We start from the raw sequence: 23,925 nt of genomic DNA, 5'->3' as shown, positions 1-23,925 counted from the left end.
TATAACAGTCAGACAGGTAGTTTCCACCTAGAACAGATCTAACTATTTGACTTACGGTTCAGGAGACAGGAGAGAAATTTTCACTAACGAAAAGCTATTCCACGGAACTGTACGACAAGAGATTTGGTAGCACCGTGGTGTAACGGATACAACAGGTCCAAACCAGCACATCAGTATGTTAGTTCTAATCCCTCGAGGCGGAATTATTTGTAATCCAATGTGCTTTTTTCTGTGCTGTGCATGAATACTCTTTTGTTCTAAGCATACCCTTAAAATTAGATTCCCAATTAAATTCAAATAATTGTTTAGCGACATGCAGCGTCTCGAAACAGTTAAGATTTTTATAATATAAATTTGAATTTGACAGGTTTCATGTCCATTCGACCAGATGTTGGTAGCACCCTCAGTCAGAATTGAATGAAACTTTGTGGGTGTGTAGGTCTTACTGAACTAAGCAACTTTGCACACTTCATTTTTTTTAAATATCTAGACTAGGATTTAAAAAGGGCTGAAGCTTTCAAAGTATGTTTATAAATCGATATATCTTAATTATGAAAAGAGATAGAGGAAGGTTGTAAAGAAAAAATTTTCACGATTTGTCTTTTAATAAAAAAAATGAGATCATAAACTGCAAAAACTTATTTGCAGACAAAAAAATTATAAGAATAATGTTTATCTCAGATCTGTTTAAACATACACTCTTACATGTAATCACCGAATTCTTTTTTTTTCACCGACTTTTCAACAGCTGAGCGCTCGGTTAAACGTTCGGTAATATAAACCACTACCGACCGATCAGTAATCAAATTGTTGTTGCTTTCTGTCATTATTACCGACCTAATTTGTGAAAACGGCGAATGCAATTAGTTGCCAAAACCACCGATCAAATCTGTAAGTTGTGAAAGACAGTACCGAAAGATCTGTGATGTTTGTTTTTTGTTCACTTTTAACTATTTAAGAAAACCAGAAATATGACGTAAATTTATATTAATATTTTTATTCAAATGTTATTAAAAATTTTAATCATTGAAAACTAAAAAAATCAAAAATCGTCGTTCACCGCACCGAATTTGCATGAGTGAAAATCAATCGTTTTTTACTGCTGTGGACTATGCATGAACTTCATGCCAGTTGTGCTCATAGTTTCAAAGCCGAGGATCTTCCGGATGTGTCCATTAACATGGCGGTGTAAACTATTTACGTAGTATGCAACAGATGCTCAAAAGTAGAAGCAAAAATTGTGATGGTTTGATGCCTAAAATATTCACAAATTTTATCATATTATACTTACGAAAAATTTGTTCTATGCGATCATCTTCTTGCTGAAGTTGTTGGAAAACTTCCTCCATTTTTTTTTCTTACGCAGGAACTTCAATGTTCAAACGAACCGAGAATGTGACTTGACAACCAGAAGGAGAACAACGAATAGAGAAAATTTGACAGCGCTATAGTTGGTCCGGTAGTTTTTTACCAATATTCGGTAAAAGCTTAATTAACCGAACAGTTCAGCAGAAAGTATAGCAGTATTCAGTAAAATTATTTGTTGAATACAGAAAATATGTAAAGTTATATCAATTTTACAAACTACTCTGTATTTTCTCAAACTCACCGATCGAAATTGTAATAATAATTACCGAACTTTTATTATCTGATTGAGTGTGTAAGTTTTTTAGATAGACAATTCAGTGGCCTCTTCTGAACAATTCCAAATAGGCATTATCAAAAAAAAAATTATCCTAACAACTAATGTTTTTCATGTCCACGACATATTTTCAACGTAGGAGTAATTCTTAAACCATATACCATGCAAATCAGAATTTATTTTGACTGGTGATAGCTGGCAGTTAACAGGTTCAATATTTGTTAATGATTTTTGTCCGCATTAATCTGAATTTTAAGTAGATACGATGAAAAGTAAACAATGACGCTCCAGACTTTGAATTATGAACATCGTAGGCTGTATGAAAAAGAGCTGTTTGCTAGATAAACATTGTAGTTTGCTAAAAAAATCCTCTTTGCAATGTGCTCCAGAGAACCTTCCTACAATCACAGTTACCACGCGATGTTTCAATTATGCTTCGCATTCTGTTTTACAAATTCCGGAAACAGGATGCGTCTCCAATCACTTCTTGTTGACGTTATTGATTTGGGTTTGTTTCACAAAGCGATTACTTCACGTGGGTGGCCAAAATTTAGTTATCTCTCTATTTCATGCGGTTCTGCATTGACTGGCTGAATACTGTGATGTGTTTTACATGTTAATATTTTGGTTCCTTTGATAATGTTGAATATGAGAAAGTGTTGACAATCTTTAATAACAGTTTGTTCTAATATGTTTTATTTTAAAACATAAAATATGAAAACAATAAAACGAAATATTTTTATGTTATTTTTCTGTTACAACGTTCTGTTATAACGTACTTAAATAATAATAAAAATGTGATCGATCATGAAACACATAGCGTTATGCATAAGTGAAACCGTGCAATTAGATAGTTAAAGAAGATTTGTTATATATAAATCAATATAACCCTGAAAATAATTTTCTGGCAGAATTACCTGAACTTTAGCTAGGAGCTAGCTAGGTTCCACTGACAATATTATTCTCCTAACTACATTTTGTTTGAAACATCTTTTCTTTCACTGCCTATGTTTGTTTCTCAAACATAGGTACCATTCATTCAAAAGCTTTTCCCGAGTACCATCCTATTTTCTCATTGGCACAGAAACACTTCTCACACTGACAAAATAGTTTATGCTCTCTGCTGTCCTGGGAAATGCATGGAAAAGTCTAGTCGGAAAAGACGTTTGTCACTTAGTGACGATTACGAGTGTGCGCTTACTTTTCGCCGCCGTTGGTTCATCTGTTTGCTGTCGGTGTTACGGTTGGTTCCTACGCTTGACTTGGCTCCGGCTTTTATGGTTTGATTGTGGCCTAAAGGGATCGGTTTCATGCTGTTAACATCCTACTGTGTGCAGGATATAGGCAGCCAGCCGATGCGACCGAGAAAAATAGATAAATGCACAGCTGCGCTCGAGTGGACCATCGCTGATAGTGGGAAGCACTAGTTTTTCCATTATTTTTTTATCTGCTTAAGTTGTTCATTCCAGCGGAACTAATGTTAGATACTTCAAGATGGAGTTTTCGTTTTAAGGTCCATTTTATAGGAGGAATTGAATACAAAGGTCATTCCATACTCTTTACTTTAATATTCTCTGTAGTGACTAAAATATATTTTCCTTGCATATCCAAATTTGTTAGGTATTTTATTTTATTTAGATTAGGTATTTGATAGGCATCAAACTTAAAACATAATATGGTCAAAACACTATCAATCGTCAACTTTATTCCGCATGGTAAACGTTTACTGGTAACATCATCTGTACATACTTAGTTTCTTTTACCGAACTCAGCAAATTTTTTACTGAGTTGTCAACAGCTGAGCCATCAGTAATCGGTTCTGTATTTTTTCATTGTCGCTGAAACGTCAAAAAAAGAAGATAGCTCAACAAAAAAAATACAAACCGTCCATGAAAAGTTGCTGAATGAGTCGGCATACAAATCTAACGATTCGTCACAATTTACCAAACGTTCTGCAAAATGAAATTTAAGCTTTTTCTTGGTTATAGGATGGATAAATATAAATACAATTATACTAATAGTTGCTATTATAACCGTTGAAAAAATTCTTACTGGTATTTCGGATTGTTTTTATCAGTTATACTGTTTCTGCATATACCTACTGTTTCAGCATATTAGATAGAATAAAAATACGCTCATCTTATGGCGAATAAAAATTTTTATTAAAGGCTTCGAATAAATTTATCTACTGGTGGGGTAAATTTGAAAGTTCGATATCCATGTCTAATTTAATTGTTCAAATACACTCGCGGAACACTTTCAAAACACAACCACGAAAATTTTCTGAAAATTTCAAAATGGCGGACTTCTGATGTGCGATTTTGTTTTGACAGATGTAGAAAAATTACTGAACAGTAATGTTAAAAAAAAACAAAAGTTCAGTAAAACAATTGAAGGTTTTTCAGCAACATCTGGATAAGTGCTGATAGATCGTTAAATATTTACTGAACTATAAAAAAGTGCAAAAATATTTTATTTTACTGAATGGGTCAGCAATGTTATTTGCTGAACTCGTCAAGTGAATTTTATTGAACAGTATTTCGGCAAAAAAATTAACCGACATCAGTAATTTTTCAAGAAATTACAGAATGATCAGGAAAATTTCAAGTGTTCTGAACGCGACCGTAATAAAAATTACCGAACAATTAAGACGGAAATAAATGTGTATGCATAGTGATAGAGTACGAAAATCGATGAGCCTGACTGTCATCCATGAAGAACACCACAGTTAAGGTCTATCTGATCTAATTTCCTTAACGATGCAGCACGTAATGGTTTGTATTCGTCCCAACGTTTCTGCATTTGTTGGTGTCGTCATCAAGGGAAAAATAATAATATTCGTACTATATCAAACGGTTTCATCACTAAAAACGGTGGTTAACAGTTTCATGTAGGTAGTTCATTAATTAACGATTTATACACTTGGTGGTGGGTAAAATTTATTCTCACTGTCGGAGTGTTGTGGCAGTTACTAGTCTTCTGGTTCTGTCAACTGTTATACCGTTCTGATTCAAACTTCTCAGTCTAAAACTTCGAACACTTCACAATGAAAATCGAATTATTAAAGCTAGCGTAATTAAAAGATTGATTATTATATACCATTTCGTTCCTTGAAATGTCCTTCACCCAGTGATGTGTAGCTCTTTACCGTAGGGCCACTCCCGGGCAATCAGCAGGCGTTGAAAAATGTGACAGTCAGTATTCAGACGGTTTGCCTATCTATCTCTTAGCGATAACGTTGAAGTGTTCGGAATTTGAATCAAAGCCGATTTCTAAATGTTTCTTGTTATAGGTGAAGATTTTTTTTTTGTTTTCAAATACAAAACGTGTTTATATCTATATAAATAACACTTTATTGGAACAGCAATAGAATAATCAACATGCTGAACCTTTAAGATCAATGAGGAAGTTCATTTTTCGTTGATATTTTAGTGCAAGAAATTACATCACAGCTCAATTGTTCGAAATTTGATGCAGCTCGGTACTTCTGTTTTGATACCCGGAAAACAATATAGCCGATTAACGCAAAGATGTGCAAGTTGAGGGGGCCGATAAAGGGCCGATTCTTCAACTACAGCATCATCAACGTGCAATTCCCACATGAAGAAAGACTGACGACGAGAAGGAAGCATTTTACGCACAGCTGGAGCTGCTCTAGTTCTACGATAGGTGCCCGCGAAGGGACGTAAAAGTCGTCATTGAGGACATGAATGCTTATTAGGGTGGGGAATCGTTATATGGAAAAAACGAAACTTGATAGCAGAAAGCCAGAACCAAGTTTTTTTTGTTCTATTTGGGGACCCAAACAATCCTAAATTTATCGGAAGTCGATTGGTTTTGTCTCCGCTTGGCGCATTGCATTTCAAATTTATATGGAGATTTGTATGGAAAAACCAACTTTTAGGCATTTTCCATTCTAAAGAGCTCAAAATGGCTCAAACCATAGGTTTCATAACTTCAAATGGAAGCTTTTTTATGCCTAACAACTTGGCCGAAGACACTAAAGAGCTAGGGTGTCCCAAAAAAAATACTAGAGCTGTTCAAAGATGAGTATCTCAAAATTGATGTTGCAAATCATTTTTTCTGCCAGTGTACCGGCGTCAGTCAGATTTCCATCAGAAGTAACCTCTGAAACACGTACTTGATCCAGCTGAGTGTACAAACTCGTAACGACACGTTACTTCTGATGGGAATCCTACTGACGTCGGTACATTGGTAATGTTGGCAGAAAACAAGATTTTGTGCATTTAAATCGACATACTCAACTTTAAACAGTTATAGTTCTGCTTAGGGACATTATAGCTCTTCAGTGTCCTCTGCAAAGTTGTTAGGCATCTAAAATACTATACTTTAACATAATGTAGTGCATTATTAGAGCATTATTGAGCTCTATAGAAAGTTAAATGCAAAAAAGTTGATTTTCCCATATCAATTTTCATACAAATTTGCAATGCAATGCGTCAAGCGGAGACAAAACCAATCGACTTCAGGTAAGCTTAGGGTTGTTTGGAACCCCAAAAGGAACCAAAAAAACTTGGTTTTGGAAAATCGATCACTTTTCCTTACCCTAATGCTTATGTAAGACGGGAGGCAATGCACAGACCGGCAATCATGTCGGATTGCCTGTACGCTTTGTCTAATAATAACGGGCGTCGGTGCGTGAACTTTGCAGCCTCCCGTGGTATGGTTGTCCGAAGTACCTGCTTACCCCGCAAAGATAAACACAAATTTACCTGGAGAACATCCGACCAACAGGCAGAGAATCAAATCAATCGCGTCCTAATCGACGGCAGATTTTCTTTCAACATCATCAATGTTCGCACCTACCGCAGTGCGAATATAGATTCGGACCACTACCTGGTAGCTGCGTGTGCATGCGCTTAAAACTCTCGACGATGTATAACACTCGCGAAATCACACGCTTTTTCGCACCTACCGCAGTGCGAATATAGATTCGGACCACTACCTGGTAGCTGCGTGTGCATGCGCTCAAAACTCTCGACGATGTATAACACTCGCGAAATCACACGCTTCGACCAATTATTGAGCAATTGCGGGATGCCGGGGTTGCACAGGAATATGCGCAGCAACTGGAGGCTGCATTACTCACGGAAGAGTTGCTTGGCGCAGGTACTCTTGAAGATGGCTGGAGGAGCATTCGATCCGCACTGCTCTAGCGTTACTAGGTACAAGGGCTCCGAATCAAAGAAATGACTGCCCTTACTAACACGCAGAGAATTCATCCCCAGGATACCTATAACTCGGTGACGGAATCGTGAAAGGAATCGCAAACACGATCCGGAGGATTCCCACTCACGATTCTTATTTCAAGAATCCTAGAGCCATATACAGGGCATTCCTGAGGATTCTTTTTCAGGAATCCTTTTCAAGGACGCTCAGGAATCCAATGTGAGGAATCCTAGAGAATCTATGCGAATCGTATGTGTTCGTCCGGGTGGTTTGACGGCGAATGCAAACAGTAAGTCGAGGAGAAGAACGCAGCATGGGCGAGAATGTTGAACACCGTACGAGAGCGAAGTGGAACTATACCGCCGGGCACGGAACACCGAACAGCCAAAGTTCAGTTCTCTAGAAAAAAAAAGAAGCCCAGCAAGAGATTGCATAGCGATGGAAGTGCTGTACCAAGCTAACGACACTCGAAAGTTCTACGAGAAGCAGGCTGAACAGCTCCCGTAAAGGCCACGTACCGTAAGCCGGTATGTGCAGAAGTTTGGACGGCAACCTCCGTACGGATGAGTGTGAGGTGATCGGAAGGTGGAAGCAGCACTTCGATGAGCATCTGAACGGCCATGCAATAGAACGCGAGGAAAATATGGCAACTAATCTTGATGCACGAGCAGAAGACAACACGATTCCAGCCCTCGATCTTCTGGAGGTGGATAAAGAGATTGGCTGGTTGAAAACAGTAAAGCTGCTAGAGTAGACCAACTTCCTAGCGAGTTGTTGAACTACGGTGGAGAAACAGTGGCTAGAGCCTTGCACTGGGTCATAGTAAAATTTGGGAGGAAGAACGAATACCGGAGGAGTGAATGGAAGGTAATATGTGTCCCATCTACAAAAAGGTCGACAAGATGGAATTAACAATTAACGGACAATCACTCTACTGAACGCCGCCTGCAAAGTACTCTCCAAAATGTTCAGGAGAACTACCGCGCAATTCATGGATGCCCGCGCAACTGCGGATCAGATATTCGCGGTTCGGCAAGTGATGCAGCAATGCCGTGAATACAACGTCATCTCTATAACACATCATCTATTCATCGATTTCCAATCGGTACACGAAACAATCGATCGAAATCAGCTATGGCAAATTATGCAGGAGTACAGATTTCCGGGCGAACTAACGCGATTGGTCAAAGCGACGAGGGATCGAGTATCTCACTCTCGAGTCCCTTCTCGGCACCCTCGAGTCCCTTTGATACTCGAAGAGGTTCAATGCAAAGTAATAATCTCTCGTGCCTACTGTTTAATATTGCCCTGGAAGGCGTCTTAAGAAAAGCGGGGATTAACACGAGTGGCACGATGTTCCAAAAATCGGTCCAACTTTTTTGCTTTGGCGACGATTTCAACCTTTGTGAAGATAGCGGAAACGCACATCGGACTGAAGCCCGAAGCCAACCGGATTGGACTGGTCGTAAATGCGGAAGGGGTTTACGAGAAAACAGTGCTAGCCTCCCATCTCGAGTTTAAGTTGGTGGTGATGAAATCGAGGTGCTCGACGAGTTCGTGTATTTGGCCTTACTGGTAACTGCCGACAACGATACCAGCACAGAAATTCATCGGTACATTATGGCAGAATTCGTCGCCGCACCAACATGACTAAGAACTGATCAGACCGGTGGTCCTCTAGGGCCATGAAACATGGACTATGCTTGTGGAGGACCAACACACCCTTGCAGTTTTGAGTGGAAGGTGTTGCGTACCATCTTCGGCGAAACGCTGATGGAGAACGGAGCGTGGAGAAGGCGAATGAACCACGACCTATAGGAGCTGCTTGGGGAGTCACCTATCGTCCACACCGCTAATGAATTCAAAATCAATTTGTGCTATTGATAACATTTCTGTGTGAAACTCAGGTAGTCGCATGTTCCTAGATACCTTGAACTTTTACTAAGGAAAAACATGTCGTAAATTGTTATCGTTTATCGATCGTTTGTCAATATTTTTTGCATGTTGGGTGAGAACAATGGTTTTCAACATGTTTAACGCAATAAAACGATTATCTTCTATTGAACTCTTGTGAAAGTTACTAACGAGAACTTCTGGCAACAAGAAAATGATCAAAATGCGACAACAACAAAAAAACATGTACTTGCAACATTTCGCCACGTGCTTGCACGAAATGCAATTAGTAAAAATTTATGCAACAATACGAAGTAACCAAGGAGTTTTCTTCGCTCACTTACATTCCTGAAGTCTATATTACATGTTCCAGAGTCAATAACTTTATACGTATGCGCATAAATTGTTTGAACATTTATTCATGTACAACGCAGTGAAATGTGTGTATCGCGTTCTTCTGCTTATTTTAAGATTTCCAGCCACATTTTCTTCGCTAGCGCCTTTTCAAACTAGGCTGCGTGGGCTGGGATATGATTGAAAAGCAGTTACTTCAAAGAGAGATGTATAAGGTAACTGATCTTATATTGGCTTTTTTGAAACGTCGTAACAATTTAAAATAGATCATCCATTTGTGCTTTGTGTGGTTTTTGTTGAAAATTTTCAAATCTGGTGGCTCCCTTTATCCCATGGACAAGCATAGTTGCCCTTAACTTCGATCCATCGTTTATTGAATCGTAAAAATGATTTATTTTACAAATTGGTATGTCGCATCGAACCGTAAGGCTGTAATTTGCTAAAGCTCTCACAGTTTAGAGTGTGACATATAAAAAAATGGCTCCACAGTTGATGCCGCACATAGTAAAATGCATATCACTCTTGCATACATATACATGTAACTAATCGCCACCGCCTGGCGCAGCACATACTGTACGGTCTCCAGTGTCGTTCATGCTCCGTAGTCTCCAGCCGGGCGACCAAAGATGCCTTCAGCAGCTATCATTGTCTATCACCACCCACTTAAAAGCAACGAAGGGCTGGTTGGGTTGTGTGGTGATAGATTATGAATACCGTGCGCTTATCATATCTTACAAGCAACGTTTTCGCATGGCTGCGCCTCGTCGCTCTCTTCACAAGTCGTTGAGTGCGGAATGTAACACCTCGGGTAAACGCCTCGGATGCTGTGCGGGTGTAGCAGATCCTCTGAAACAACACCATGTATTTGACTGTCAAAGAGAAACATGGGCAAAAACGTGATGCTCCGCTATTAGTTTGCCTTCGACGGCACACTTTGCTTCGGTGGTGGTGAAAGGGAATGCCGGAATGGCGGAGTTCACCTAACGATACTTCTGCCGGGATCTACGCAACACATTTTCTTCTTGCAGGATAATAATTGGAAAGTCATGGCTTAAATGACAAAGTTACAAGAATGACACCAGCAAGCGATAAATGCCAACTAGCTGGGTAGTTTTCTTCGTTGTTAACCAGTTTAACATATTGACACTTAAACCATACGCCGTGGCGAGAAAAAAGCGTAGCCTGCAGTATCATGAGTTTTTTTTGTCATTGAAGTAACCGCACATTGTTTCGTTGTAAGAAATTGAATAAGGTTTCAAACCCTGTTGAAAATATTTCATGTGAATTTTTGTTCTCAAAATGTTGAGCATATCAATTTGAATATAGTAGTTTTAATTAGCTTCAGTGACAAGATTAAACAACTGTCACCATTCAAGCTGAGCTTCAATATTTTGTAACCTCACATTATTCGGAATTATTCATTGTATAAAAGTTGGACTGCTCAAAGTTATTATTTATTAGTAATGTTAAAAATCATGTTCTAGAGTAGGCAGTGTATGTGATTTCTTTTCTCGAGGACGCGAAAAATGAACACGGGCTGAGGGTGTGATTTAGACTTAGAAAAAATTTCCCTCGTCCAGACGGGACTCGAACCCGCAATCTTCAATGTCTCTGGCATGGTGTTTTGGTCAATTAAACTACTGGGGAGGTAAACTAATATTGATCACTCTTCACTATTGTGCCATGCTCTATGCACGCCTCGAATGTGGCAATTTCCGGCTTCCGAAAAACAGCCTTAAGTGACTGAATACTACCCAACATGTAGATTTTTGGAGTCGAGATGATGTCCAGAGACCAGAAATCAGATCCAGATACCGTTTTGATGTTCAAGTCGGGAAGTCGTCATTTCCGGTTTTCTAAAATGACCCAATATCCACCAATATGGGTATTTCATTTATGTAATCGGATTGATGCACAGATGCCAAAAACGGATCTCAGACGCTAATTTGAATCTAAAGTGGCAACCTACGGTTTCTGTAGAACAGCCGCAAATGGTCGATCCGGAAGCGAGGTGATGCCCAGAGACCAGAAACCAAATCCATACTCCACTTTGAAATTCAAGATGGCTATACAAGATAGTCTATTTAAATCCTAATGTTAATCTTGAAAGCAAAACCGCAAGTAATGTAACAAACTCTCTTAAGTAGTTCTACGTTAACCTTGTGGTCGTGGCTTTGCACACAGGCCTTCTGATTTTCTTATTTAATTTCTCCAAAACATTAAATCTTTTATAACTTTATTTTCTACATCATTCTGTAGTAGATATCTACGAACAAAGATCCTTTCGCTATATCTTCCCTCACGAAATTACGTTAAGCGATACGACTGTTAGTTTGATTTATTTATTAAGTATTCGTATGTGTGAAACCCAAAAATACATTATTCTATTATATTCCACCATTATCCATATTATTCTACTATCTACATTTATATTTCATTTTAATTCATCTAAACGCATCATTTTGTATTATATTCCACCACATTTTTTTCATTGCTAATACTACTGTGCAGTATCATTTTTCTGTATATACAATTCCAAGCGAATTCGCACAAGAAGTAATGAAATAGGAAACATAGTTCTAATAAGAACTCAAACCTACAACCACCTCTACTACCACCTTATTAACCGAACTTTGCGGCTACAAAACCCTGCTACGTTCTCATATTGCGTTATATCCAATCCGTCCATCCAATTGTGATTAATCTTTCATATACTTTCATATATTTCAACACACTCAATAGTATTTAATTTATCATTCTACACATTTTATCGTATTGCTCAAAACATCGTAACTATAAAGGTGTGCGAAATTTCGCAAAATCTCGAGTTTCCCGAAATTAAACGAAATTGAGCACACATTTTTCATGAAATTAGTAACAACTTATGATTTCTGGATCAATTTTTCTACTCTTATAAATTCTAATGTAGGTCGCGAGTTGCTTCGAAGTTTTAGACTTTATGAAATTTAAAAAAATAGAGAGTTTGCTACACTAAGTTAGCTTTTTACGCGGTTTTTACGCGGCTTATTTTACGCGGATTTCGAAATTTACGCGGTTTTTTACGCGGATTCCGGAATTCACGCGGTTTTTTACGCGGATTCCGAAATTTACGCGTTTTTTTACGCGGTTTCCGGAATTTACGCGGTATTTTTTTTTTGCGCGGATTTCGGTTTTTCTTCACTCGGATTGCAGAATAAACGCTGGTTTTTTTACGCGGGTTCCGGAATTTACGTGGTTTTTTTACGCGTTTGTTTTTACGCGGCACGGTTCCCCCGCGTAAAAAGCGACTTTAGTGTACACTGGGGTCTTTCTTTTTTACGCGGTTGGTTGTGCCGCGTTGAAAAAATCCGCGTATAAAAAAACCGCGTAATTTCAAAAAATCGCATAAAAAACTCCATTCAACAATAAGATCCGATTGAAAATAATGGCACGTAAGTAAACATAAACTTGAAAAATGGTATAAAAATAGTTTGTATTCATTGAAAAACATGACAATAACTTTTTTATAATAATTTTGCTAGGGGAACTGCTCCATTATTCATCTCATTAAGCCGATATTCACGAAGAATGCACGGATTAAACAACAAATTTTCATGAAATCATTGAACAAATAAACAAAATACGCTTACGTGCTCTTATAGAATCGTTCAGTATTGTATATTTAGTAAACTTAGCTAGATTTATCCTGAATTTTGTAAAACAAACCATTTTGCACAACGCTTCCATATCCATCTCAAAACTTAAATCACTGCTCAATTATTCATCTCACGACGCCCCCATATTCATCACACTGCAGTGCACTGTTAATCATGAGTGAATCACATTATCATGAATGAGCGTAGCCGCAGCCCGTCGTAGTAGGTTACCTAGATATCCGCTGTAGTTGTTTACGTGCAAATATGGTAACCTAGGTAACCACAGCAGTGCTGTCCATTTATGTCAATTATGTCGGAATAGTTCAAAATGTATGATTTGTTCGTATTACCAGAAACCGATTTGGCAACTTTTGATTTTCTTCAAGGCAGTGAAAACAGATGAAATCACATGCAGTTGAAATTTAGGAATTGTAGAAATTCATCTCATATATTTCTGCTTATTCAAGCTGGTTTTTGGAAATTTGAGGTGAACGTTTCAAAGATTAAAGTATTCTTAGTGTAGTGAGTGATTTTGTTTAGTGATTAAAATAAAAAATGGTCCGCTACTGATGAGAAAAACTTTGGTTGGCTGCTGAACGAGTCCCGTTGTAGCCGTACAGAACAATGTACGGATTTGGTTTTCTGAGGTAGGGTAATCGCTCCATTATTCATCTCAACAGGTTGGTGCACTTAAATTTCTACAAATTTTTGAAAATAAATCTATTTGCTTCTTTATTTTCTTAAGTGACTAGAAGTTTTACGTTGAAAATATGGTAAAATCAGACGATAAATTGATAAAAAAGGCGTGATGAGATGAATATAGGTACTGAGATGAATATGGGAGCGGTTCCCCTAGTTGATTGGATTAAATGAGTTTTCGAGTGCAGATGTCTGACTATTATATCAAATTTAGAGCTTTTAAGTGAGTTTTTGAGGATTTTACTTTATGAGACGATAGCTGCTAGCTTATCAATTTCATTAGATAACATTTGTGGCCAAACTTCTTAACGGTGAATTTGACTGCTTTTGATTGCTATCGATACTCAGCGTTCAAGTCCCATCAAGGGCTCTTAGGAGCAAGACTCTCCAGATGAACTGTCGTTACACATTAGTCACGTAATCGATGATTTGTGTACATGCTTGTATTGAAAGAATTTTTGCTTTCGGAGAACATTTTTTACGTGGAGTAAAATAAAATCTAGACTTCAATTTAAATGTACATTGAATACCTACTAATAAACTAATAATACGTAATCTTAAATTTTATCAATATTAATATTTGTTTATTGTGATGTGTCGCATGACCTACCAATGTGTATACCATGCGGTGAGATTATATACCTACCACCGGTTACAAGCAATGTTATCGTCTGCGAAAGGCGCCGTCGCTGCATGTCCTGAGTCGAACAGGAACGTAGTTTTTTTTTTGCTCAAGACAGCCTGGCACTGTAACAATATTATTCGCGGCGAAGTCGACACTCGGTAAATTTGGCGCGCATCAGCTTCCGGCTGGCGGTGTTGCTAGTCGGGAAAATGAGACCCGACTCGGTTCAAATCGGACGTCGCGAAACGTCGGTCTCGGTATACCGATGCGATAACTCGACCGAGCTGCTGGACTGCTGTGAGCAGGGAAAAGCTCATATAAGAATGGCTGGCTTGCGCTATCAGTTCATCATTTTACTGTCGGTTACTGTTGCTCGCGGTTGTCACAAGGAGGAAAAACAAACCGAGCGAGAAAGAGAGATTGTGAGACTGAGACTTAGACTTCCGGCCTGTGCTTTCGTGACACAGTGGGAGCACGTTCGGTCGCTGTTGGTGCTCCTTTTGTGTAAAGTCGTGCATCAACGCAAGCCGTCTGTGTTTGTCAAGTGGAAAAGTCAAACGGTTACCTCCGTCTGATATACTAAACTGAGAGGCCAAAACCGTTGCTGTTGTCTAAATTCATGATAACACAAGTCTCCAGGTGTTGTGAAAAAATTATAGATCCTCTACGTTCTTCGGAAGTCTGCACACCGGAAGTGATTTGAAACAGTGAAAGTGTCTAGTCCATTTTTCCACTGAGGATCCGAACCAATCAGATGAGCAAAAATGAATAAATATTTAATTGGAAGACTGTTAGTTTGCTTGTTGATCATGTTGGTTGCAGGTGTGCACGGTGCTAGCAGTTATTTCTATGACTCAGACGAACGATACCCAAACCCGCTGGATGGTGAGTTAACCTGATGCTATTTCGGCAAAGAAAATTCCTCGAAGCTGTTAGCGTTTCCTTATACAGGATGGGGTTGGATAACATATGGATATCTTATGACAGTCATATAAGGCAGCTGCCATGGTATGGCTTCTCTCATGAAGGCATTTGTTAGATTCACAGCCCATATCTGCAAATGATTTGCTGTATTGTGTGGTTTCTTATGATTGATTTAGTTTGATTCACGTGTTTATTACACTACCTATGAAATAACTTAAGGGTTCGGCATCTAAAGGGCGTCGTTTTTTTGTCAGTATATATTAGAAAAAATGTTCCAGCCAATGAATCTTTTAGCCTACATCCGTTGGTGTATTTTTTAACCGTGCACAAAATGTTATCTGCTGAAGTGAAAATTTAATTTGTTTTAAATTCTTCGACATATTTTGGGATTTTTTAAAATTATTAACTCATTAACATTACATATTTTATTTTGGAAATCAAATGATATTTATGTCTTTTTCTAATGTCAAGGCTGTTTACCTTATTATATTCCTTAGTTCAAATTGCCAAAGTAATCTTTTATTAAATCCTAAGGTAGCGTAGCAGAATTTTCAGCAAAAAGACATCATCCAACAGCGAAAGAATATTTATACAACCCTTGACCTTTAACGAGCATGGAATAAAGTTTATCTTTCATCCCCAAGGGTTCAGGTTATCATTCACTAGCACAATTCTCCCAACGTATACGGTTGGATGATTCGATAATCATATAACATTTTGAATGTACAGAATACAAAGTAAAAAAATTCATTCCCTTGCGGCGAACAATGTGTGTGCGATTGTATTCAAACTGGGTTCTATGAAAATCTTTTGCAGTCTGAATTTGTTTGGAAGCTAACGGGATTATTTAATGTAACTTTTTGAATGAATGGGAAAAATCACTCATTCGGAGAATCGTTTTCGCATTTGTTTTCATCGTATGGAATACTTTTGCTAGTTTTCAATTTCAATCAACAAAAATTCAGTTGGTCAATTAAAATTATATAGGAGAATCATTGAACATCATAAAAAAAGAACAACTATAGATCTGCCTGTCAATGATAAAAAGTGTACTCATGAAACAATAATGATTTTGCAATACAGAGAATTCTTTTTTCACGCGTTTGTTTTTTACGTGATTTTATTTTACATGATTTTTTTTACAAAATCGACGCGATTTTTTTTACACGATTTGTTCAAAATTACGCGACTTTTTTTAAGGCGATTCTTTTTTGCACGGACGCATCAATTGTGTAAAAAAAGTATCCAGTGTACTTGTTAAATATAAACTTTGTAAGTCATTAATTCCTAAAGGGCAGCCGCTCTATACGAAGAATATCAAACAGGTTTCTGAAGCATTTAAAATTGTTACTCTCGAAGATCAGTTTTGAGCGCTGATTAATTACAAACAAATGTTTTTTTCCATACTCTCATTCTAAATTTCCTGCATTCTGCCAATTAATCTTGCTAACTTACTGTTCCAAAAAAAAATTCGTAGTTACTAACATACGGATCGGCATTAGCAGCCTTAATAAGATAACCTAGGTTAGTCGCGTTATGGCCACCGACACCAATTGTTCCCTTAATATTTTACTAATCTTATACTTCGTTGGCTTCTTAATAGCTAGAAATATGTAGAAGTGAGAAAAATAAAACATTACTTTGACTTTGACAAACGTAACTAGAAAAAATGAAAGGATATAGGGTTCTAGCTATTCCTGTTAATTTTGGTGTCCCCAGCCACTAACATTTTTTCAGAGACTTATGTGAAATAAATATATGATTTAGAGAGTAAAACGATTAGGATTTAGTATTAAAGGTTTTTTTTCAGCTTCGAGGATAAATAGTTTTTCTATGTGATGTTGAACAGATGTTCAACAGAGTGAATGGCAAAATGGATACATATTTTATGTTGTTTTTTTTTTTTTGCAAATCTTAATTAAGGTGCTAAATTCAAGTAACAGGGAGGATATTACAGCTGTCTAGTTTTTTTTTGGAAAAACAACACCTTTGTAGCGTGTGAATTCGGTAGAGCCGATAACGTAGAAGCGTAACCGGACCGTATGGCATATTAGCCCATTTTTAAATTATAGGCAGACTCGGGTCTTACCAAAATACAACATCGTGGAGGTGGTGGAGACTTAGGTGAAGTAACTGATATAAATTGCGCTGTGCTACAAATGAAAAAATAGTGCAATAACTCCTGAAGTGCCCTTTTCTAAGTTGTAGGTATTGTTGAGTGTAACATTTGCTCATACTAGAAATTTCCCAAACAGTTCAGTTTATTATTGTCCTGAATTGGGGTTTCGCATGAAAATATCAATTTAAGAAAACCCTTGCAATATGATTTTATATTTCAGTTTTTAAAATACTCTCTTAAGCTCGCCACTTAAACCCTTGCAATATGATTTTATATTTCAGTTTTCAAAATACTCTCTTAAGCTCGCCACTGTCAGGGGACATCTTTTCGCAACATGAATACAAAATTACCGCGTCTATCTATTTCAATTAATCCCCAATCAGCTCGGTTACTTGCGTATCATTCGTTTGTAATCAGAATAGTGGTAAGTCCAAAGTCCACAGCTGAAGTCTTCGACATGTGTTTTTTGGGAGCTTGTTTCCCGCAGCTGGAGGCCGCCGATGGCGATGATATTCCATAGTGGGTAATAATGCCCCATGCAGGAAACCGAAGCTGACACGCTGACGTCGTTATCTGCCGGTTGGTCTTTTCTGTCAACCAAAGCTATAGATAGAATGTGCTACCACTATGTGGGTGGACTAGATTTAATAGGGGTTTACCCAATTTGCGTTGCAAAATATGTTTTTTACCGAGAAAATCATTTGCTGCTAGAATTTGGCAGGCAATTCGATTTGCATAAATTTCAGCACTGTTTGGGCAGCTGCTTCCTAGTTATTTAAATAATTAATTTATTAGTCACGTTTACAACCAAGCTCAGTAACCATTTATATTGCGAAAGACGAGTCTAATATATCTCTTAGATGCTTCCTTCTATTCATGGAAAATTGAAAACGGAGCAATTCAAACTAATTTGTGAATGATTTGATAATAATTATATATGTGAAAACTAGTTGTTTCGTTTGTCATTTTCGTACTGCAAAGCGCAAGACCTGGTATTCGTTCTATTTTTCCAAACCAACATTGCAATGTGATAGCGAATGTGTTCGTCGCCCTGCATCACAATAGTGATCTGCACTGGCGCTCGATTCGTGCCGCACGAAGAGCAAAATTTCATTATCACAAGTGCATATTGCTATGTCGCCCTCTAAGCTACGCCACCTACGGATCACTGCTGGCTACCTTCGTCGATATGTGATTGCCCTTCAGATTTTATGAAATACATATTCGAATTTCATGCAGGCACTTGTTCAAGCTGTGCCTGCAGTCGATTTTTCCTCTTATCCGCCAACGCTCTGGGGATAATCTGATGTCAGCGTTGACACCGGTTTCAAGCCAAGTTCGACGGTGACAGTATGACTTTTTGATATTTTTTCATTTTATTTGGCAATAGATATTCCCTCGAGTCTTTGAATGGTTCGATGCTCTGGCCACCCACACTGCACCATGCTGTTATAATGTATGCAATATCCGGCTGATGATGAGATGAATTTCTGTAGTTGATATTTATACATCAAAGAACAGGGGAATAATGACAACGCCTAGCATGCAGCAACAGGTGTCCTCGTGGGAGATGGCACACCATTGAAATATTTTTATAAATTACATGCCTCACTCTGATCTTCTGCGTATAATAATTATTATGATATGAATGGGCTTCTATCAAGTTTCTAGTTAAAATGAATATTGTTTATAGGTTGAATTGAATATTGTTCAATAACATTGGGACTTGATTTCCACAAGATCCATTTCATGAGGAAATGAAAACCTCATGAAACAAGGTGTTTGATTAAACCAAACTAATATTCGTTATTTTACACTAATTAAAATACCGCAATATTGCGCTAAGTCTGATCATGTTTAGATTGCGATTCTGATTTTTTTCGTGACACTACCAATCACCATGCGCTTCCATAATAATCACTTTTCATGATCAAAAAGACGGTAAGCCCCTTCAAGTGACGTCGGCTATGAGAAAACTGATGGAGGTAGAAATGGAATACGGCACGTGTACATACACATAAACTCTGCCTTACTCATTCTTCAAAGATCACTTGAAGAAGGAAGGTAACATATAGTTTTTACCAAAGCTATTCAAAGTTATAAACATTGTTGTAAAAAAAATTCTCAGAATTATGCGATACTCTTTAGTTTTTATTAAAACAATTATAACTGTTGGTTTTCTTTAGATAAAAATATAAATGAAAAGGAACTTTGCGCAGAAGATTTTTTCAACCAGAAGAAATCAAATAACTACGTTAGGAGGAAGAACTCCTCGAAATTGGTGCAGTTGTTGCAGTATCTTTCAAATGTGCCATTAAAACATTACATTCGGGAATTCGACCTTATTTGTTGTGGCCAAGAATAACTTAAGCGTAGTCTAAATCTTGCTTGATTCAAGAAGAATGCGTGTAAATTAGTCCTTCTGACACATTGAAATCGGTTAATTTAATAAGTACTTACAAATAAAAGAGGTATCTATCCATTGTGATAACTGCCTCAACCCTATTTTGATTGGTACTGTTATGTGGAAGTTCAAGTCTTCAAACAGAATACTTGGCTGTTAATGTTGGGTGAAAAACAATTATTTCCGTATTTTTTATATATAATTTTTGAAACGTTCAGCAATTCAAATGTTAGGGTCTATATTGCAGAATTAGATAAATCAATAGTATCAATAAAAGTTCAATTTAACTTTATTTTAATGTGTTATTATTCTCGTAATGAAAAATCAGAAGTGTTGTGTGCAAAACCACTGCCGTAAAGTTGACGCAGAACTACGTAAAGCTTTTTGTCACATTGCTTGCTTTATTGCGTTCGAAAATGAATGGTCGGCCTCTAGATACAATCCTAGTTCAGAAAATATTCATATTGGGTACTATTTGACCTTGTTTTCAACTCTGAATGTTCGAAATCTGCGTTCAAAACCTCATAACTAGAGACAGTGGTAATTCGCGGCAAAAAAGTTGAAAATTCGCGGGTGGCAAAATAAAAAATATTCAAAACTCGCGGTAATTTCGCGGCAACCTTTTTTTTTAGAAAACGCCAAATAAAGTGGTTTTCTTGGTAAAAACAATAAAAAACCAATATCGACAATTTCAATGATGGAAACGAAAACTTCGAATGTCTAGCTGTCTTACGAATATAAGAAATACCGTTAATCACAAAGAAATCTGTGAACAATCACCATTCGAAACAAATCGACCTATATTGCAGCCATTCAGGACTTCGGGTGCTGAAAAAAAAACGCTTGCAAAACAGATGGAAACTGCTTAAAATAGGTTCGGGGTGATTGGAATAGTGTCCCTCGATTGGTAACTTTAATTGATTATTGTTAAAGTTTGCTAACTTAGTTGTACAATCTGAAAACTAGTTCTGACAGAGAAAAAGATAGAGAACAAATTGATATACTTCTGTTTGAATTTCACCCAACACATTTCGAGTATTTCGTCTCAATACACAGGCTGTACCTAAAGCTGCTTAGAATATGTTCCCTACCCTACTTGTAAAAAGTATCTTTTTTGTACCGTCACATCATTTCAGCTCAGGGAAATAGAGACATTATAATATAAAACACATATATAACATTTAAAACTTTTTTCTTCAATTTTTAGATTAATTTTTTTATTTTTTTTTCAATTATTTTTTTAAATTTTTCAAAAATATTTTTTGAAATTTTTTAAAATTTGTAAAGTTTCTCAATTTTTTTATTTATTTCTATTTCTTTTATTTTTTTTTATTCATGAATCAATTAAGGCACATCCATTAATTAAGTTGCACAAAGCTAACTGTTTTCGACTTCCCTCCTTCTGTATAGATCTTCAAAATTTTTTGTATGGGTTGCTACGCTTTGTCAGATAGCTCCCCTTCCGTGCTATCAAGCGTTACGTATTATTAGGATGTTTCCTTACGACATATTAGCATTAAATAAGTCATGTTTGAAATTGTTTATTTTTTCCCTGCTAATCTACTAAACTGCTACAGGGTGTCGAAAACCTGGAAAAAACTGGAAAATCAAGGAATGTCAGAGAATTCGTTTTTCGCTCAGGGAAATCAGGGAAACCAATAAAATATTCAGGGAAAAAATTTTAACCGAGGCACGATTCTTTTTTAAACGATTCTTTAGCGCAAAAACTGATTTTTTTCAGCATGAAAGGCTATTTTGGGACCACTACGATTCGGTTCCATATCCGATTGATTACTTTTTTCACTGGGATTCCGGAGTTGTGTTAATCTAAGTTGCACTTTTTTGTGCGGAATGCTTAAAAATATCAGAGAAATTAATATGATATTTCAGGGAATATCACGGAAAATCAGGGAATTTCATCTTGAAAAATTTTTTGCCACTCTGTACTAATTGAAACATATATAATCGAGTCCGACCTGTATTCGGTCGGGAGCAAAGCTGTAAACCGGAAGCAAAAGTATTTAAAATGGAGCCTGAAGTCGATTGTTGGCTTCTATACATCTTCACGATTACGGGAATACCCATATTGGGTGGAATTTTTGTCGCTTTCGGCTGTTTTTCAGGCACCGGAAGTCGCCCTTTTGGATTTCAAAATAGCATGTGGAGTAGGGTGTCCCAAAAAAAATCGATGTTGAAAAAGTCAAGGTGCTCAGCCCTAAATTGAAAGATAATGTTTTTATAGCGTTTTTGTAGAACATTTCGACTTTCTAAAAAATTGTTTTCAGGTTGCCCAAACGTGATTTATGAAAAATGACTTTTTTCAGCTACAAACCCACTCTTTTGCACTTTTTTCAATTCTGTTCGATTCCTAAATTTTTCCATATATTTTTTTATTTTTGTGGGGTTGTTTTTGAATATTTTGCATGATTTGGTTCAGCATTTCATTCAGTTTTATGACTCCCAGAGCCTATTAAACATCACAAAAAAAAATTTTTTTCTAATAATTTTTAGATAAAACCCTACAAAACACAAATAAAAAAAATTGTGGTCAAGAACTGAAATTTTCATTGCGAAGCGGGATTTACGACGAAAGTTTACATGCAAAAAGATACCTGATATCTTATCAGGGAGCTGAGATATTGGCATTTTTATATGTGATGGAAAACTATGCATTTTAACAAATATGTTGAATAACTGTTTTATTTTGGGAGATAAAAAACAACAATGTTTAGAAAACAAATGCATTTTCAGATGTCTGATAACTTAGTAGAAGGTTTAAAAATTCGGAAAAATTTTTGAGAAAAGTTAGAACGGAAATTGTGATTTTTAGTGCCTTCTCTTTGAAAACTCAATGGTGCTCGTAATATATAAGAGATAGAAACATGATGTCTTCGATAAAGTTTCTTGTTTTAATATAACCTAAAACTTTGTCGAAGACACCGTGCGTCTATCTTATTTTGATTAAAAAGTAATTTTTTTATCTCATTCATAGGTGGATTGATCACCCATCTTTCTACATTAAAAGATGCATTTTTAAATATCCTGAAACTCCTCCGAACATACCTTATGGCTATAATCATCATTTGAATCACAATTTAGGAAATTATACGCACAAACGGCAAAATAAAACACTGTGCAATGGAGATATTGAGCTTTAGTGGCATTTTTGACAAAATGCATAGTTTTCCATCACATGTAAAAACGCCAATATCTCAGCCCCACGATAAGATATCAAGGATCTTTTTTCATGTAAATTTTCGTCTTGAGTCCCGCTTTGCAGAAAAAATTTCAGTTTTTTAAAATTTTTTATATTTGTTTTGAAGGGCTTTATCTGAAAATTATAAGAAAAATTCACTTTTTTGTGATGTTCAATGAGCTCTGTGAGTCAAATAATTGAATGCGATGCTGAACCAAACCATGCAAAATATTCAAAAACAATCCCACAAAAATAGAAAAATTTAGGAATCGAACAGAGTTGAAAAAAGTGCAAAAGAGTGGGTTTGTAGCTGAAAAAAGTCATTTTTTCATAAATCACGTTTGGGCAACCTGAAAATATTTTTTTAGAAAGTCGAAATGTTCTACAAAAATGCTATAAATAACCTTATCTTTCAATTTAGGGCTGAGCACCTTGACTTTTTCAACATCGATTTTTCTTGGGACAGCCTAATGTGGAGTTTATTTCTGCCATTTTTCAAAAAGCAGAAGTTTTCATCTTGAATTCAGTAATGCCGTCTGTAGTCGATATTTGGCTGCTGTGCATCATTAATTTTAGGCTGTTTCCAGGAAAATTGGTGAAAATATCTATTTCATATACATGGGGGACCCCACTCCCCTTCCAGATTATAATGGGGTGTAAAACCATTATAGAAAAATTTCTTACTCCTAAAAACTCCCACATATTGATTTTGGTTCCATTTGCTTGATCAGCTCCTGAGTTACATAGAAATTTGTATTTAATCTTTATAGGAGCCCTCCTCTCCAGAAGAGGGAAGGGTGTCGAACAACAATAAAAATTATGTCTTTCTTATAAAAACCTTCACATACAAAGTTTGGCTCCATTTGCCTAATTAGTTCTAGAGTTTTGCAGAAGTTTGTGTTCCAATTGTATGAGACCACTATGTTAAAAATTTTTACTCTTCCAAAAAAAGGAGAGGTGTCCAATCACCACAGAAATATTTTTTTGTTTTTAAAAACTTCCACATGCCAAATTTTGTTTCATTTGCTCATTCGCACACTCATTGCGCTCAGTGAGTTAATTTTACGTCAACGAGAACGGTACCTACACATTTTGACAACCAACAGGCACAATGAGAAAGAGCGAAAACGAAATGACTATGAAAGATATTACCAAGTGGGAAATATTTCAAGAGAGGGTGAACGGAGCAACACTTTGTGCTGCTTTTTGTGACACATTGTGTGAGAACAAAGAGCTTCAGTTTG

The 23,925-nt window shown here is 36.8% G+C and overlaps 1 protein-coding gene across 1 annotated transcript in view; it reads left to right on the top strand.

The window, feature by feature from the left end:
* The first annotated feature begins 14,373 nt into the window (after positions 1-14,373).
* The window catches only part of LOC129729985 (uncharacterized), a 60,092-nt gene continuing 50,540 nt past the window's right edge, over positions 14,374-23,925 (top strand). The window contains exon 1 of the mRNA XM_055688920.1: positions 14,374-14,923. Within this exon, the coding sequence (XP_055544895.1) occupies positions 14,803-14,923 (121 nt within the window). The 5' untranslated portion in view covers positions 14,374-14,802. The remainder of the gene's footprint in view (positions 14,924-23,925) is intronic.

This window comes from Wyeomyia smithii, chromosome 3 (assembly GCF_029784165.1).
Source record: "Wyeomyia smithii strain HCP4-BCI-WySm-NY-G18 chromosome 3, ASM2978416v1, whole genome shotgun sequence".
Lineage (NCBI taxonomy): Eukaryota > Metazoa > Arthropoda > Insecta > Diptera > Culicidae > Wyeomyia > Wyeomyia smithii.
This window is presented reverse-complemented; position numbering and strand designations above follow the sequence as displayed.